At 38.4% G+C, this 19245-nt stretch overlaps 1 protein-coding gene across 2 annotated transcripts in view; it reads right to left on the bottom strand.

The window, feature by feature from the left end:
• Positions 1 to 19245, bottom strand: part of LOC125453891 (inactive dipeptidyl peptidase 10-like) — a 1598661-nt gene that overhangs the window by 868439 nt on the left and 710977 nt on the right. Inside the window, exon 1 of one of the 2 annotated variants that reach the window (XM_048534001.2) lies at positions 18585 to 19129. The exons of the other annotated variant lie outside the window; for it this stretch is intronic. Coding sequence (XP_048389958.1) covers positions 18585 to 18644 — 60 coding nt within the window. The 5' untranslated portion in view covers positions 18645 to 19129. Of the gene's footprint in view, positions 1 to 18584; positions 19130 to 19245 lie in introns of those variants that run through there. 2 annotated transcript variants of the gene reach the window in all.

Genomic DNA, 19245 nt, shown 5'->3' on the forward strand with positions numbered 1-19245 from the left:
ATTGCATCAGAGAGCTTGCAAATGGTTAAAAAAACCAGAACTGTAAGTTGACTAGATGACATAAACAGAAAAAAAAGGTATTTCCCAATACCCATTACAGAGACATGGGTTATATGGTGGCTAAGGCTGGGAACTGAATAAAGGATGTCTGACTTTTTTTTAAACATATAGAAAGAAAGAAAGAAAATGTAGCTGAGGAAACTCCGTTCGTAAAGGATGAAATCTGCACAGTGTTGAGAAATGATATTTGCTTCAAAGATCAAGATATATAGTGTATTTGCATGAAGATAAAGCACAAAAGAAAAGGAAATCATTGGAAACAGTCCCCCACTAATGGGTACATTTTAACACAGAATACAAATGAAAATAGTAAGATCTTGTAAGAAAGGAACTGCAATAATTGTGGATGACTTTAAATCTTCATTTTGACTGAATTAAACAGTTGGCAAAAGTAGTCTTGAGAATGAGTTCATAGAGCATATTCAAAATACTTTCTTTAAAATAATACATTGCAGAACTGAGAAAGAATGGTGCATATGAGACCTGCCAATGTCCTTTGAGATAGGGTTAACTACATCATGTAAAAGGTAAACACAAACTCATAAAATTCGATAAATATCTAGAATTAAGAATCTAACCATGACCGTGAATCCATTTTTGACTGTCAGAAAAAAACCCATTTGGGTCACTAATATCCTTTAGGGAAGGAAACTTCCATCCTTACCTGGTCAGGCCTACATGTGACTCCAGATCCACAGCAGTATGATTGACTCTGAACTGTCCTCTGGGCAATTACAGATGGGCAATAAATCCTGCCTAGCCAGTGATGTTCCTCATCCCATGAATGAATAAAGCAAAAAAAAAACCACGAAGAAAAACCATCATAAAAGTGGTAGAGTTTCATTGAGTCAACTAAAATCTGGATGCAAACATACAAACAAGAACCCTCCACCCTCCACCATCAAACAAGAACTACAACAGGTCACTTGGCATTTTGAACCTGCTCTGAGCAAGCAGGATCTGAAACCGGTGACTTAAACTTAAATAAAGACAATTAGATGGTCTCAAGGCAGTGCTGGTTAAAATCGTGTTGGGGGCATATGTTAAAAGGCAAGATGCTAAAGAAAATGAAACAAACATTTAATGAGACATTTCATTACTCTCAACAATGGTATATTTCATTGAGAAAGCAAACCTCTACAAGGCATTTTAACCATGCATGACCAGCTCAGGAAATAAAGGATGGTATGAAGTTAAAAGAAACGATAAAAACCAGAGAAATGCAGATGCTAAAAAACAGAAATAAAAACGGGACTTACTAAAAAATCTCAGCATCAGTGGAGAGAAAATCAGAGTTGGCGTTTCAGGTCCATCATTTTCCCAATGTACAGGAGACAACATTGAGAGCAGCAAATGCAGTAGATGAGATTGATGGCTCCTCTACATTGGGGAACACCTATGTTCTGTCCGCAAACAGAAAAGCTTCTAATTGCCTTCCATTTCAACACATTATCTTCTTCCATGGTCAACATCTCCATCTGAGGCTTGCTGCAGTGTTCCAGTGCACATCAGCACAAGCTGGAGGATCAGCACCTCATTTTCTGTTTGGGAACTCTACAGCTTTAATATAGAGTTCAACAATTTTAGTGTTTGAGGCACATTCTCTCATGTCCTTACCCCAACCACCATACACCAGGCCTTGTTATCACATGATCTGCTATTAAACACATCCCATTGTTGGTCATTAATTGTCCTCCGTAGTAGCCATTCTCCCAGGCCAATTGTTATCCACTGTTCTGTCAGTACAGTTGTTCTTCTCTCACTTTGAGCTCTACCTCCATCTATCAATTAGCCATAACCCCCCCCGCCCACCTTATCTTCTGATTAAAAAAAATCAACTTTTTCCTAGTTACCATCATTTCTGAGGAAGGGTCACTGTAACCAAAACATTAACTCTGATTTCTCTTCACTGATGCTGCCAGACCTGCTGAGGTTTTCCAGCAATATTTATTGTTGTTTGTGAAAGTATCCATATATTGTGCGACAAAGGATTGTGGTAGGCCAGAAGATTGGGAAAATTTTAGGCACCAGAAAACAATGATTAATGAATAGAAGAGGAAGAAATTGAAGTATTAGAGGAGATTATTTAAAAATGTATAGTTTTGGCAAATATATGAAAAGAAAGTGAATAGATAAAGTAATGTTGGATAATTAAAGGATGAAATGGGAACTCAAAATATGGAAAATACAGATTTTAAACAAGTGTATCACCTTTTGTCTCTCTTCAATGTCAAAGATGCTGGAAGTATCCCAAAATTGCAGAAAGTCAAGATTAAAAAAAAAGGAAGAAGGACATAAAGCAATCACAATCACTAGAGAAACAGTGATCAAAATTCTAGAAATAGTCGGAACTGCTGATGCTGAAGTCTGAGATAACAAGGTGTACAGCTGGATGAACACAACAGGCCTGGCACCATCAGAGGAGCAGGAAAGCTGATGTTTCCAGACTGGACCCTTCTTCAAAATCCTAATCAGTCTAAAGACTGACATGTTCCCTAGAGTTCAATAAGAAGCAGCCTTGGAGATGATTGATCGTAGTCTTCCAAAAATATCAAAGTTCTAGAAAGGTCCCAGCAGATTGGAAAACAGCAAACACAAAATCTCTATGAAAAGAGAGGAAGAATACAGGAAACTATAACACAGTTAACCTAACAACTGTCACTGAAAAAATGCTGCAAATCTTATCAGGTCATTTCGATTATCACATATAATCAAGCCAATTCAGCCTGGTTTTGTGAAAGGGAAATCATTTCAGAAGATTTATTGCATCTCATTGAGAATATGACAAGTAGCGCTGATAAAGGAGATTAGTAGACGTTGTGCATTTGGATTTCCTAAATTTTTCGCTTTAGTGCTGTAAAAGATAAAGAACTTACTGGTGTTACAGTAAAATGTTAGCATAGGTAGAGAATTAGCTAACTAACTGGAAACAGTGTCAGGGTAAGTGGGTCATTTTCAGATTGACAGACTGCAGCTAGTGGCATACAAGAGGGATCGGTCCTGTGACCTCATGCATTTGCAACATATACTGGCAAATTAGATGAAACAACATATATTGTAACCAAATGTGCTGATAATACAAAAGTTAGACAGGAGCACAAATTACATGGGGATTGAGGGGGGAATTCAAAGGCTTGCAAAGGGATATTAGAAAAAACAAGTGGGTGGGCTAAAATTTGGAAGTGGTAGTCTCGTGTTTGTTTGTTAAATTTGGTCAAAAGAATAGAAAAGCCGAGTAATATTCAAATAGAAAGACGAGAGAATGCTGCAGGACAAAGAAATTTTGGTGTCCTTCTACATGAATTATAATACATTTGTACATATGTGCTTCACGTGTGCCTTGTATCTAAGAGAGTTCATCATTGCACACTCCACGTGTAATGTGTGTATGTTGTTGCACCTCTGCCTGGCAAGTAAATTGTTTTACGTTTGCAAGCTGCGCACACACAAATCAGTTGTTTGCTGAAATGGCTGCTTTATAACTTGCAAAGCATTTTACTGTTTTGAATAATTGAACCCACAGAGTTAATTAATCCTGGATGAGTGAATGATTACGAGACCATTGTCATTAACGTTGCAGCAGGTACAGCACGTAATTAGGAAGGCAAGGAGAATGCTGGTCTTTATTGCAAGGGGAATGAAATATAAAAGTGGGGAAGTCTTGCTGGGAACATACAGGATATTACTGAGATCGGAGCCAGAGATAGTGTGAAGCTTTGATTCCCTTATTTCAAAGAGGAGCATATTCTGTTGCAGGCATTTCAGAGAAGTTTTATGAAGTTACTTCTGTGGTTGAGCAGTTTGTCTCATGAAGAAATCCTGGGCAGACTGGGTCAATACTCACTGAGGAACAAAAACAGAAGTGGCTGGAAAAGTTCAGCAAGTCTGGCAGCATCTGTAAAGAGAAAATCACAGTTAACATTTCAGGTTCGGTGACCCTTCCTTGGAATGGATGGTAGCTGGGAAAACGTTGGTTTATATGCAGAAAATAGAGAGAGGGAGTAAACTATAGGATAGAGCCCATCGGGACTGTTAGTGACTAATAACAGGTAGTATGTAATGGCAGGCTATGTGATAACAAGGCTTTAAGTCTGTGGGGTAGAGGGCTGGGACATGGGAGAGTTTAGGCCCTAAAATTATTGAACTCAGAATTGAGGGCTGCAGGGTCCCCAAGTTGGAAATTGAGGTGTTGGTTTTTCCAGCTTGCATTGAGGTTCGCTGGAATACTTCAGCAAGCCAGAGACAGAGATGTTGGCCAGGGAGCAGGGTGGTGTGTTAAAGTGGCAGGCAACAGGTAGCTCAGGGCCTTCGTTGCAGGCAAAATGTAGATGGCCTGCAAAGCAATCACCCAGTCTATACTTTGTTTCCTCAATGTAGAGGAAACCACATTGTGAGCGACGACTACAGTAGACTAGATTCTGGGAAGTGCAGGTGAAGTGTTGCTTCACCGAGAAGGTATGTTTGGGCCCTTGGACAGTGGGGAGGGAGGTGGTGAATGGGCAGGTGCTGCACCTTCGCCAGTTGCAGGGAAAGATGCCGTGGGGCTGTGGGTGGGTGTTGAGGGTGACGCAAGAGTAGACCAGGGTGTCCCAGAGGGAATGGTCCCTGGGGAAGGCAGACCAGGGAGGGAAGGGGGAATATCTTTCTGTGGTTCAGAAGAATACAATATCTGAAAGTCTGGATGATCCCATTTTGTTGCAAGGTGTTTGTTTTTTTCAGAGGAAGTCATGGCAGTCAGTCCCCCAATGGGCCATGTCAATTTTTCTCACTCAGTCCTCTGCTCCTCAGTTCATTACTTATGAAACTGACCTCTTTAGCACCAGCCTCATGGAATCAGGCAACAGGAGGCAGAAGCATTTGTTGCTGCTGGGACTTTATGATGATTGTGCTGCAGCATCACACTTAAACAAGAGCTAACTATCACTTTAGATGCTACAAGCCCACAAATGTCCCACATAGTTCTGCTCCAATGTCCTGAAGGAAAAAGCCCAGAAACCTGTTTTGTCAACAAAAGCCTTGGAAGTGCTGGAAGTGGAATGAAGGGCTTCTTTCCTCCAGCTGACCAACAAAGAAAGTCATGCAAGTGGAGCCAGCAATCTTGCTCAGAGATAGTAGTCTGGTCAATGCAGTTTCCCAGGTAAATGAAATGCACAGCAGTGCAGAAAGGAGTTTAATGACACAGTGCACTCTGTGTAAATAATTGAAAACATTATTTCTCTGCTATCTCACACTCAAAGCGTTACCACTCACTCTGACTCTGTCATTGTACAGTCTCTCTCACCAATGTTCATGAGCTTTCATTATTGCATACAGGGAGTTCACTCAATGGCTCTCAAACACCTTGTCCTCCAAAACTATTAATTTTTCATGTCCTCTGCTCTTCCTACTCTCACACTGGGTCACCTCAACAGCCCACTTAAACCTACATCACCACTATTTTCTGTCCCACTGACTTCCTTTGCAGCAAAAAAAATGTTCATAACTGGGCTGAAAGGGTGAAGACTGGCACTAGGGAGGTGGGCATAAGGTTCCTCGTTCTCTATGAGGAGAAAATGCTTGTTTTAGCCAGAGAAGAACAGAGTTGCACTCGTGGGTTGTGGAAACCTCCACGGGCAACCAACTCCAGACAGCTTCAGTGTGCAGTAGCACACTACTGTCCTATTAACACCATGCCAACTCCTTCTTAACATGTATGAAGAAGATAAAGGCGTGTACAACTAACTCCTTGTCCACGGTAATGTAGGCAATATGGAGTCCCAGAAAATCACTGCAATGAAGAGGTCAGCACCAGCAATCCTCAACTCCATATCTATTTCTGAGGAGGAAGCCAAGCAGTGGCTGAACCGCCAAGTCTTTTACTTGTGCCTTCGACCAAATCAAAGACTTGATGCTTCATCGTATGCCTTGTCTAAATTAGACTCAGGAACACAATCTGGTGAATGCACCATTGACATCTCTGCAGCTGGTCAAGGACAAGTGCCCTAGTACTCAGAGGATTACCAGAGATCAGCTTCCTGTTCAGCACCAAACATAAGACAATGTCATAGTGTTGGCCATTAATGACTTCACCAAAATGCATAAACTAGCACAAGAATAGTAGGTAGGTTTTTCAGAGCTGGTCAGTCAACTGGATCAAAGGATGGAGAAGTTCATGAATGTTATCATGCTGTGTTGACATAAACATACCATAGAGTCATACAGAATGGAAACAGACTCTGGTCCAGCGCATCCAGATTGACCAAATGTCCTCAACTGAACTAATGCCATTTGCCTAGATTTGGCCCATACCTTGCTAAACATTTTTTATTCTCATGTCTGTCCAAATGTCTTTCAAATGTTGCAATTTTACCAGTGTTGACTACTTCTGGCAGCTTATTGCATGTATTCACCACTCTGAAAAAATTGCCCCTCATGCCCTTTTAGATCTTTCTCCTCTCACCTTAAACCTATGCCTATGCCTCCAGTACCGTTGATAAAAGACCTTGGCTATTCATCTTGTCCATGCCCCTCATGATTTTTTCAAACCTCCATAATATTTTGATAGCCAGAGACTATTTTGATAGCCAGAGACTATTTCCCAGGGCAGAAATGGCTAACACGAGGGGTCATAGTTTTAAGCTGGTTGGAGGAAAGTATGGAGGGGATGTCAGAGGCGGGTTCTTTACACAGAGAGTTGTGAGAGCATGGAATGCATTGCCAGCAGCAGTTGTGGAAGCAAGGTCATTGGGGACATTTAAGAGACTGCTGGACATGCATATGGTCACAGAAATTTGAGGGTGCATACATGAGGATCAATGGTCGGCACAACATCGTGGGCTGAAGGGCCTGTTCTGTGCTGTACTGTTCTATGTTCTATGTTCTAAAAGGTCACCCCTTATCCTTCCACGCTCCAAGCAGAACTGGTCACAGCCTCTCTCTATATGTCAAACCCTCCAGTCTCGGCAAAATCTCTGCATGCTGGCTCTTAGACAGGTTAGCAGCTGCCATGGAGGCTCAGGTCCAGCACACTCGGCATGTGCCAGATAAGTGTATTCAGTTCTCCATCATTCTAGCTATAGGTGCTCTGCAGCAACAGCAAGGCAAGAGGGGGACAGGAGACCTCGACCTCACTCTTAATGCCCCTTCCTCTCAGAGGCAGCAGGCATCCAGAGGGAGGAACAGTCATTTGTAGGATGCACAGAGCTTTCCTGTCAGGACAATCAAGACATATGATGCCAAAGTCTGCAGAAGTTCCAGCCAAGGTGCGTTTGTCTGCATCTGGGCAGGAAACTCTCAGCTCAGGAAGCTCCCTAGGCCCAATTATCCCCAGGGACAACAAGCCAGCTTCAGAGGAGGCTTCCTCCATCAAAAAAAATCAGAACAGAACACAAATGTAGTCAGAGGGAATACAAGTAAAAATGTTACTGAAGACAGAGGTGGTACAAACAACACATCACTGGAAGTAAAATTAGTTCACTCATAAATATAAGCTGACTTGTACCTTAAACTGTTAGTTCTAGTGTCTTCGTGCCCAACATTCTGAGGAAGGGTCACTCGACCTGAAACATCAACTCTGACTTCTCTCCACAGATGCTGTCAGACCTGCTGAACTTTTCCAGCAATTTCTGTTTTTGTTTCTAATTTACAGCATCCACAATTCTCTCTTTTTTTTAAAATTTAAAGATGAGGAGGAATTCCTTTTCTGTGTGTCGTTTGTCTTTGGAAATTTCACCACCCTTCCCCAAACAAATATTGGTCACTGTGTGATTGAATAAATTCCAACTTGGGTTAAGCAGATTTATGATTAGATTTAATTAGGCTTTTGAATCAAGGTTTATGGTGGAAGCGAAGTACGAAAGTGGAGTTAAGGCCATAATCTGACTCACCATGATTTTAATGAATTGCAGAGCAGGAATCATGGTTTCTTATTCCTACTGCTTCTGTTGAAATGTTCATTTATTGTAGATATTTTCTAATCGCCGTGTTCAGGATGTTATGGCATACCTCTGGAATAAGTCAGACTTGAGCACAGATTCCCTGGCTCACGGGTAGAGATACTCTGCTGCAATATTCCCCTTCACTGATTGTACCTTGACTATAAATCATGTTTTGATCTTACACCCAAAAAGGTTGCAACAGTTTGAGTGGATGCTTTTCTAAACAAACTCCACTCAACATTTCTGGATACAGGAATCATATTATAAAATATGTGCACGAGCTGTTTCCTTTCAAAGGAAAGCATTTACAGGAAGTAAGGCTTTATAGAAGAAAGTGAGTGTCAGATACAAAGTATTTCCTAACAGAGGTAAAGCATTAAATGATTGCATTATTTAACAAGACACATAACAGCATTATTTTAACCTTAACAAAGCAGTGAAAAGAATACAAACCAAATGCTCCTCTTTCATGTAAATAAAGGTCCTTCAGATATTTAAGTAGTAGGCTGATGGTTACTGTGCTTACTTCCATTATTGACTCAAGATTCAACACAAATGATTCCGACTATATTGCCACAGCAACTCATTTTTCTAAATATAACAGGGAGTTACTATTGAAACATTCAGTTTTTGTTTTCCTGTTGTCTTTTTAATCTCAGCAACAGGAATAAGCAGCATTATCAGGAAATTTATGTAACAGTATGTTTCAAAATCTATTCAGTGGGGCTTCATGCTAACAAGATAGGTGTGGATGGGAGAAGACTCATTAGTGATAAGTGTTGTTGATATAAGCATAAATATTCAACAGCCACTGCCATTACCTTAGAGATACATTAACAGTACTTGCTATTCCTCCCCCTCACCACTAAAGTGATGTACTGTTTCAAGAACCGAACTCAACGATATACAATTTGGTATGCATTGCGTATTTTCAAGCATATAAATTTAGCATTGGTACGGTCTTTTCTTAATTTTCCCAGACTTTATTTGGACTACTATGGAAACAATTTTGTTTGGCATCCCAGATGGGCGCTTGAAACAGGAGCAGGGCCTTCCAAATATTTAAATAATGCAAGTTAGGGGTCTAACATCTGTGGCATGAATCTTGCATGAATCCTTTTCTTGAAATTTATTATGATTGCTTGACTGTATTCAATGCAACGTGGCTGTGTTTTCTTAAAAAACAGTGAAGTCCTATGAAGCTGTAAGAACAGGAATACTCCCTTGACACAACAAAAGTTGCGATCATGCAATCGTGACCACCTCAAGCCACAATTTTGTCTTCAACTCTCCCATCCTTGGATTTAATAATTGTGAAACATTGCCATCAACTTAAACACCTAACATGGAATTGTTTTGTGAAGCATGTCTACGTAGGTGAACCCGGCCAATAGTGGCTGGGATCTTGTATGCTGACAAGGCCTAAAAAGTAATTTCTATCAACCCTTTGGTCTCCCAGTTTGGATAGACATTTGTGCAACATTGAGTCTGAGCCTGAAAATGGGTCCAGTACAAAATCTACCCTGTTGCCCAATGAATATGGAAATTTTCAACACGGTTGTTATGAATATTTGAAATTATTACATGAAATCAATGTCTTTTACACGGGAGCAACAAAATTGTCTTTGTGAAATGAAAATCACTGTAACCTACAATTTCAGCAAGACTTTAAAATTGGCAACCAGTCAAACACCCAGGCTCATTTTAAAGGAAGGGTAACTCTCAAAACGTGCTACAGGCAGGTGACCAACACCAAAGGTCAAAGTTACCCACCATGTATCTAGATACATGGGACATTAGCTGTTTGAATGAATGGCAAATGTCAAAAGGAAGAGTAAGCATTAATGCTAACTCAAACGAATGTATAAAAATTAATAATAAAAAAGTTAAAGCTTTGCATTGATATAACTATTATGAATTAAAGAACAAAGAACAAAGAAAATTACAGCAGAGGAACAGGCCCTTTAGCCCTCCAAGCCTGCACTGATCCAGATCTTCTATCTAAGCCTGTTGCCTATTTTCCAAATATTTGTATCCCTCTGCTCCCTGCCCTTTCACGTATCCGTTTAGATACATCTTAAATGATGCTATCATGTCCACCTCTACCACTTCCGCTGGCAACGCGTTCCAGGCACCCACCATCCACTGCATAAAGAACTTTCCACACATGTCTCCCTTAAACACTTCCTCTCTCACCTTGAAATCGTGACCCCTAGTAATTGAGTCCCCCACTCCGGGAAAAAGCTTCTTGCTATCCACCCTGTCTATACCTCTCATGATTTTGTAGACCTCAAATCGGGACCCCCTCAACCTCCGTCTTTCTAATGTAAATAATCGTAATCTACTCAAACTTTCTTCATCATTTAAAACAATATTGGACTGAAAAAAAAATGTGAAGTAACTTAACTCACTAGACCGGAAGAGAAACATTCAAATGGCATTACAGGTGTCCAATCTCCTTTGAATGTCTTCGGTCAATGTCAAGTTGCCAAATTATAGTTCATCTTAAAACAAATTCACATTCATATTAGAATTTAATATTCAAGTTTGATGCTGAAATAATTATGACCAAGTTATGTTCTCTAATAAGAGACCTCACACTGTTAAATACTCAGTTCATTTGGTAGCACTCTCATTTCTAAGTCATAAACTTTTGCAGTCAAGTCCCACTTCAGATCCTAAGAAGAAAAATCAAGGTTGACAATTTATCACAGTATTGTAAGATTGCTTTGTGTTTGCGGTACCATTTTTCACAACTTTAAACTGAGGTGCATCTGTACTCTCAGGAAGTCATAAGTAATCCCCATACACTATTTAAAATTTACTTCATACGTTATTTCAAAGTGGTTTAGCCTATATTATCCCTCAATCAGCATCACCAATTAACTGATCAATATGACAATGCTATTTATTGTATTTGCTTTTGGACAACACACTTTTAAAATTACAACAAAGCTTACAGTTCAGAAATAATTCATTAGTTGTAATGGGCTTTGGGGCACCCAATTGTTGTGCAAGTCTTAACGTAATTGCAAATATTCCTTTTGTATATGGCCATGGGTTTTCTTTATTTTTATTTTCTTTATAATTTAGATTTCCTTCATTCACCACGTGTTGTACTTGAAACATGGAACAACTCAGAAGTTAAATCCAAGTACCAAGGCTAACCAATGACATAGTTATCCATGAACTGTTGTTACTTTTTCTGGTACATGGAGTCGACAAAGTACAGCTTAGAAAGAACCACTTTTAATACGTTCTCCTAAGGAATGATAAAAGAACAGAATCCCTGCAGTGTGGAACAACAGGCCTTGCAGCCCAACAAGTCCAGATTGACCCTCAGGGCATCCCACCCAGGCCTGTCCCTGTAACCCACCTAATCTACAAATCCTTGAACATTGCGGGCAATTTAGCATGGCCAATCCACCTAGCCCAGTCCACTCATAGCTAGTCCACTTTTCCCATTGGCAATATATGAAAGCCAGCCAGAAAGGTAACAAACACAATGTAAGATGGAAAACAAAACTGATTCAAGATACGATCCTATAATAAATGGTGCTTATTTTTGATCAAATTGTTATAGATGGTTATCTGACCACAATATTCCAAATCGTCAAACATAACCCTACTCCTTTCTATATATCAAAACACAGCAAATATCTTAGAGATAGTAAGAACTGTCCATGCTGGAGTCTGAGATAGTGCAGTGTGGAGTTGGAGGAACACAGCAGGCCAAGCAACATCAGAAGAGCAGGAAAGCTGACATTTCAGTTCTGGAGAAGGGCCCATTTCTGAAGAAGGGACCTGACCTGAAACATCAGCTTTCCTGCTCCTCTGAGGGCAGCATGGTGGCTCCGTGGTTAGCACTGCAGCCTCACAGCGCCAGGGACCCGGATTCGATTCCAGCCTAGGGGTGACTGTCTGTGTGGAGCTTGCACATTCTCCCCATGTTTGCGTGGATTTCCTCTGGGTGCTCCGGTTTCCTCCCACAGTCCAAAGATGTGCAGGCTAGGTGGATTGGCTATGCTAAATTGCCCATAGTGTTCAGGGGTGCGTGGGTGATAGGAGAATGGGTCTGGGTGGGAGGCTTCAAGGGGCATTGTAGACTTGTTGGGCCGAACAGGGCCTGTTTCCACACTGTAGGGAATCTATTCTAATCTGATGCTGCCTGGCCAGTGTTCCTCTATACTGTATTATCACAGCAAATATCTTGCTTGGTGTCATAGTATTTTACACTTTCTTCTTCTGCATTGAAGCACATCAGGAAAAAAAGTTAAGCTTGCTTTTACTGTACAAATTCAAACTGAATAAATCTTCATCTGTGGGGAAGCCAAAATGACAACCACACTACATATGAACTTGGAGCTGAAGTAGATCGTTTGACCCCTCTAGGCTCTCGCTTCATTCGATGTGGTCATGATCGATCTGTTTATATTTCAAATTCCAAATTTCCAACTGCCCAATAATCCTTATTGCTCCACCTAATAGGAATCTATCCATTTTTATTTTAAAAATGGATCAGTGACTTTGTCTCCACCTCCTTCTGACTAAACAATTGATATGAGGTGGAGTAATTAGTGCAACCTACAACTACAAAGATCAGTTTTACTGTAATAAAGCTGTTGCTGGCATATGCACAGAGCTTTGCTGCTCCAAGGGCTGCTTCACAATGTTAGGCAAGTGCATGCGCTGACTCCAGTTGTCTCATGACCTTAAAAATGTTCAATTTTAAGTATGTAAAATTAACTGGAAATCCATGGCAAACCCAATTTCAAATCAGATTGAAGTTATATTGTCCCTAGTGTGAAATACAAATAAGGTGTGACAATCTCCTGAAGCCACTTGGGCCCTGACTGGCAATTGGTACTGGTGCTTTTTAATCAATGTACGCCGAACACCACTTTTCATGAAAACAACTGTAGTAGTTAACTGCTGTTTTACTTTTCTATCAAACTGCCAAGTGTATGACGACATGAAGACCTCTTATTAAATTACTATGATTAAGCTCAAAACCCTAAAATCACACCAAGATTTTTTTGTTTTCATAAATGGTCATCAATTTGAAACATTACCATCATTCTGATTTTAAATCTATGTAAGTGACTGGGTTTTGAGTGAGTTCACATCAAGGTAACATATTAACTCAGAATCTGACAGCACTCAGGTCAGCTATTGTCTGCAGGCAGCAACAATTTAAAATTCACTGTATCAGCAATGTAAAATAAATAATGATCACTTTCTATGAGTTATATTTGTGTAAATTATTAGTTTGTGGGAGATGTACGTTGTGTGGTAGCTGTAATTCAATACATTATCTTCATCAGTGAATGATACTAAAATAAAAGTTTGCATAGCTCTGAACTTCAGAATCTGCAATCACTGACTACGTGAGATCAAATCTGACAAAACGACATGACTAAGAAACATTACTGGACCACAAGGGATTCCCATTAAATATCTATTAAACATGGTTTTGGTAGGAAATTCATTAATATGCAATTGTATTCACATTTGACGATGCCTCATGACAGACTGAAGCAATTGTAATGAATTATCTCCAAATTAAGACACAAGAAGATCTCAAGGGGGTGTCACGGATAACAGAATTTGGTGCATCTCTGCTTTAGTGCAGAAATGCCACACATCCCTTATGATCTTGCACACACCACAGAACGTAGGCCTCAGATGAAAACCTAGCATCGCTAGTTTGTTCAATATTTGGGATCCCAAATGATTATGTAGCACCAGAAAATGCTCTCTTAATCAGATCAGAAAGATAAATAATTTTACAGTACCATATTTCTCATTCCTTTAACTTAACTTTTTTCAAACGAGGTTATTATTTGACTTCCTCATTATTTTAACTTGGTTCAACTTCCACAGTGTCATTTTACCAATTATAATATAAAAACTGTACCTCCTGCTTAACTTCAGTTTTGATGATTGACTAAATGTAATTAAAAAAAACTGTCAACAATAGAAAGGAATTGGATCATACCTTGATAGATAAATTATTGTATGTGAATATTTCATCCTGCCTGGGAAGTCAAATAGATGGGACACTGTTGACCACTGTTGGTCATCATAGTACTGTAACTCGGTTAAATCTTATGACCTTATTAAAATGGAATGAAAGTAATAACAAGATGGGAGATCAAAAATGCTACTGATTAGTTCACTACTTTATTACATTCATTACACTAAGCCAGAAATATAAGAAGTACAGAGAAATCTTTGTATTTTAACCTTGATGAAATCCATTGACATCTGTTTTAAATCCCTACTGTTTTAGTCATGTCATGGCATATGATAGTACACTGGATATACGAATGATCAGTACATTCGAACCTCTGCTGATCTTTTTCGTTTTTCAGGAGCAGGGATTTTAAGATTAAAAATTAACTGCTCCAATAAGTAATATGGAAACAACAATAAAACAGCAGCATGCTATGCAGCCTTTAATGTTAGTACAAATCATATGTTGATTAACATCCCCATGATGAGATCTAAGCGAGCTTGAAAACTTTATCCTATACCATCTAAAATAATGGCATTTGATTCTGAACTGACTAATGAATAATAATATCTCAGAGTCAAATAATTCAGAAGGTGAATTTTGCACAGTAAGTTCATGTATTGCTGTATACAAGAAATGCAACACTGTGCCTCATTTGCATTGTTAAAAAGATTTTCTTATATTAAAAAAAACTTGTTTACATTCTTGTCTGAACTCTGATTTGCAAACAACATGAGCACAAGTTAATAAGAATGCATCTTGTCTTGGGCAGGATGAATTTCACGTCCACTCATATGTGCATATTAGTTTTAGTGATAAAAAGCATAGACTGGAGCTCTCTGCTGCCACTTTTTGTATAGAGGACATGCCATGATTTCATACACATCCCAATTTCAGACACAACCCTCATCTGATTTTAGTCTGAACGGAAAATAACCTAAAGTAGTATCTTACACTGTGTGCAGCTTTGCGCTCTTTTAGACTTTGGAAAGACTTAAATACACTCATTGTTTGTCTTCATCTCAAAACTGCTTTCTCTTCAACAATCTGACTTTTGAAGAAATCATTTAAGGCAATACAGAATCTATTTGATTTAATAATTGGATAGAGAAGAATAGCATTAATTAGATGGAGGGGTTATAACTGATACTATACTATACTCCTTTATATCCGGTAGAGTGGTTAAACCTAACAATGTAAATAATTTGAATGCCAAGCTGCTGGATACTAACATTTCAAAAGGAACAGTCATTGAAGTGGTAATGATTTTTCTCGAAATGCTTGTCAAACAAATACTAATGGGCAACTACTGGCTCAATATATTATTTGAAAATGACCACTATGGGGCAGAATAGCTTTAACCAACTTCAAAATAAATCATTTTACAGGACTTGTCCTCAAAGATCATGAGCTGCAGACATTAATATTTTAAAATCCTATTATAGCTCCTTTAACAACTGAATATCATGTAACCTATTTAATTAGTGCACAGAGATTGTGCCACTGAATCCTTTATTCCCAAGATCCCTAGATGCAGTATATTATTTTGTATTTGCAATGCCATGGTTTCTCTCGACATCCCTGGTGCAATGCCTAGTTCAGAGCACTAAGCTCTCTGTGCAATACTGCACAACCCTATCCTAGTTTATAAGCTAGCACTGCAGTGCAGACGTCCAAAGGAACTTCGAGAGAATTGAGTAAGAGCTGAAGAATGGTGCTGGATATAGAGAGGGAAACAAATGAAAATACTAAGCTTCTCTTAGGATTTAAAGAATTGCTTCAAATACTTAATGCAATAATTTTAACACTTAGGTGTGCTGCCAGACAGTCAATGAATCAAACACCATGTAATGCATAATTGAAAACTAATTGGATTTTTTTAACTCATAATGTACCTAAAGTTATTCCGTACAATATTGTACTTGCTTCAGCTATCAGTAAGAGTATTTCCTAAGTCAGTTGGTTTTTGCAAAATGTTGTGAGGAGGAGGAAGTCTTCTCCTTTTTGGAAAGATATGTAAATAAATTATTAACTGAATGTGCAATAATCAAGGTACTATCAACCTGAAAAATGCAATAGAAATTTCAGAGCAGTGATAATGTGCTTTGTTAAGAAGCAGGGAAATGAGTAAGTACTATTTAAGCTTCCAATATATCTAACAAATTGCAGAGATCGTAGTATTGTCAGCATTTGCTTCATTTACCAGCTCTACCTCAAGTGAAGCACACCACCTAGCTAAAAATAACTCAATGACCGCTGTTACAAAATGAAAGCATCAAGAAAAATACTTTTACAGAAACAAGAAATGAACATTACATTAACATAGAGAAAATTAATGCTGAATTACCATTAAATTCTGTAAGAACTTGGAGTTCTTTAGTACTTACTGCAATTTTAGAAATTAAGGTATTAAGAATTAAATAACAGCTGTCCTGATGTTACAACAGATTTAAGTTTCTGCCAAAAAAAATCACTGTAAAGTTGCAGGGGTTTGTCAATGTAATACTAATGCCAGAGTCTGTGAATTACATTTCATGACAACTTGTGTGAACAATTACAAAAAGTAATATTAATTGAGACATGCATTTATAATTCATAATTAATATTACAAATGTCTAATTTAGTAAACTGTTTTCAAATTTCTCCTTGACCATTTAGTTGTGTTAAAAGGCATGCTGTACCTTCTGCGTAGTACATGTTTATTCCTGTTTCCAAAACCATTTTGTCAAAAATTATTGCAAAATAGTGCAACGTCTTTAAAATTAGAAGATTTTGAAAATACTGAAAATTAAAAAAGAACAAAAATGTAAAAATCATAGAAATTGGTTTAATCTCTGAAATTGGAATGCATTGGATGTTTATATTATAAATCTTTGTATAGAATAAACTGGAATGAGTGAGTACACATCATGGAGTTAATTGGACATTAAGATATTAAATTGTGTTTTTCATTTAAAATAAGAGTGGTTAGCTATTCTTCATTTTAATAACACATTAATATTCAGATTACATGTAATATCATAATGCTCTCTATGCTCATGCAAATGGTCTAAATAAAGTTGAATGTAATCATGAGTCATCTGGAAAAAAAATGGAAAAACTGAAGTGTTTGTTGAAATTTGTCCACCAGCAGACAGCACGTTATTAAAAGTACACATTAAGAATCTATTTGTTACTCTTTATGATTTGCATTTAGGATTTTTTCAAAATAATTACTATGCTGCAAATGTTAATCATCTTCAATTTGAGTAATCCTAGCTACAGAATGTGCTTCAATTAATGTATTAACCCTTTTATGAGCAGGAGTCAGCCTTTGTATTGCAGGAAAATGTATCCCTCACAACATTAATTCATTTTTCTTCCAGTACATTAACTTTTTGTTTGTACAACAATTTACAAATGTTCAGCTTATTAATAGGCTCTATATAATTAAATGAAATAATCAGCAAAACAATGATATCATTGTGTTTAACAGACATAAAAATGACTTTTAAGATCACTTCACACGAAGTAAAACTTCATGTTGTTCTGGGACCTTTACAACCAAACTGGTGCAAGATTTTATTTATATTTGTTCTCATTTTAGAGAAGCTCATATTTTGACAGAATAACTGTAACCCAACTCAGCCATATAATGAATACATTGTTTAGAAGGTAATGATGTAGAATAATGCTGTAGCCACACCAATTACTTTACATTTGTGAACACTAAATTACTATGAAACATCAGTCTCATTTCAATCCATTGGACCCTAATGTTGACATGAAAAAGATTTGTGCAGCAAGAAGTTGGTTTTCCCATTTTCCACCATGAGAAATCAAATTTTTTTGATGAAGCATTCTGTAATCTCAACCAGTCCACTTCTAGGTGGTGGTAAATCCCACGATAAACGGAATGACATGAAATGAATTACACTATAACATACAATGAATACAGAGCATTTCTACAGCAGCGAGACTCTGTGCTCCTTCCGGTTCCACTAGTTACACAATAACTAGAGAGTTGATAATGTGTATTTATAACCAATAGCTGTTTAAGCAATACTAGACACTGACACAAGGAATCATTCCATTCTACTCGTTGAAGCAGGTTTTTTTTCAAATGTGTGGCAAACCCCCATGTAACCTTGACAAGCAAGCAAATAAGGTTCTTACACTGTAGCTCTGTCTACTGCAGTTTATGCCTCAGCTGACAGTTGCTGAAAGCACAGACTCAAGATCGTAAATAATCAGTTTCATCTCACAAAGCAATTCAAAAAGGCATAGAAGAAAATCATGCTGTAGCTTAGAGTTACGCATGTGGTATGGTATACTCCGGTGCAATTCAAATATAGAGACTGTGAAGAAACTTTATACGGTTAACCATGTTTATTCTCCACTCTCAATAAAAAAACAAAAGACCAGTAATATTGTTCAGTTTATCCTCATTTTCAAAGAAAACGCTTTTACATTTCTATGGGGTAAGATAATTGGAACTCTGCTATATGTAAATAAAAAAAACTCACTGTAAAATATCAGCTTATATGATCATCACATTTAAAATTATTCTACAACAACTGAATGTCGAAATAAATGTCTTAAGAGACCAATACCTGGTCTTGTTGCTGTTGGCTTCCCCTCCCCATGTTAGGCTGCTCCTTCATGGCTGTCATTGTAGATTTTGGGCACACTTACTCACTCGCAGTTCAGTATTAGGCTCCTAACTTGGCAGCTGATGCATGACAGGTCTGTTTCTTGAAAGCCTGGAAACTGCAGCTGAAGATAACAGCAGCAGGAGCAGCCTCTGAAGTTCCCACTGCCCAGCCTGCCAACCTGCCGCAAGTCTCCTTAATCAGGGACAATGCTATAATGAAGCAACAAATGTGAAGAGGCGGATAAAAATTAAACTGTCAAAACACTACACTCTAGGCAGTCCGGGTGACAAGGTGCCAGTACACCTGTGAGCTGTAATTCACATTCTCCAGGAACTTGGGAACAAAAAGACAAGGCCAAGGGCAAACCTCAAAGCTCAGCTGCAAGCATTTAAAACCTTACTGTCATGTCAGTAAATGACAGAATCTGACAGGTAAGCTCTCGCTGCTCTCTGCTCTTCTCTTCTGCAGTGTTCACTGCCACTGATTAGCACATCTGGAGGAAAATCAAATGTCAAATTCAGTTTCCCTCCCTCAGTTGGAAGAAACCATTTCAATTCGAAAAAAGAGGGGGGGGGGATGATCCTGCAAGCAGCTATGATCAAACAACAGCATTAAGCAG

This window comes from Stegostoma tigrinum, chromosome 7 (genome assembly GCF_030684315.1).
Source record: "Stegostoma tigrinum isolate sSteTig4 chromosome 7, sSteTig4.hap1, whole genome shotgun sequence".
Lineage (NCBI taxonomy): Eukaryota > Metazoa > Chordata > Chondrichthyes > Orectolobiformes > Stegostomatidae > Stegostoma > Stegostoma tigrinum.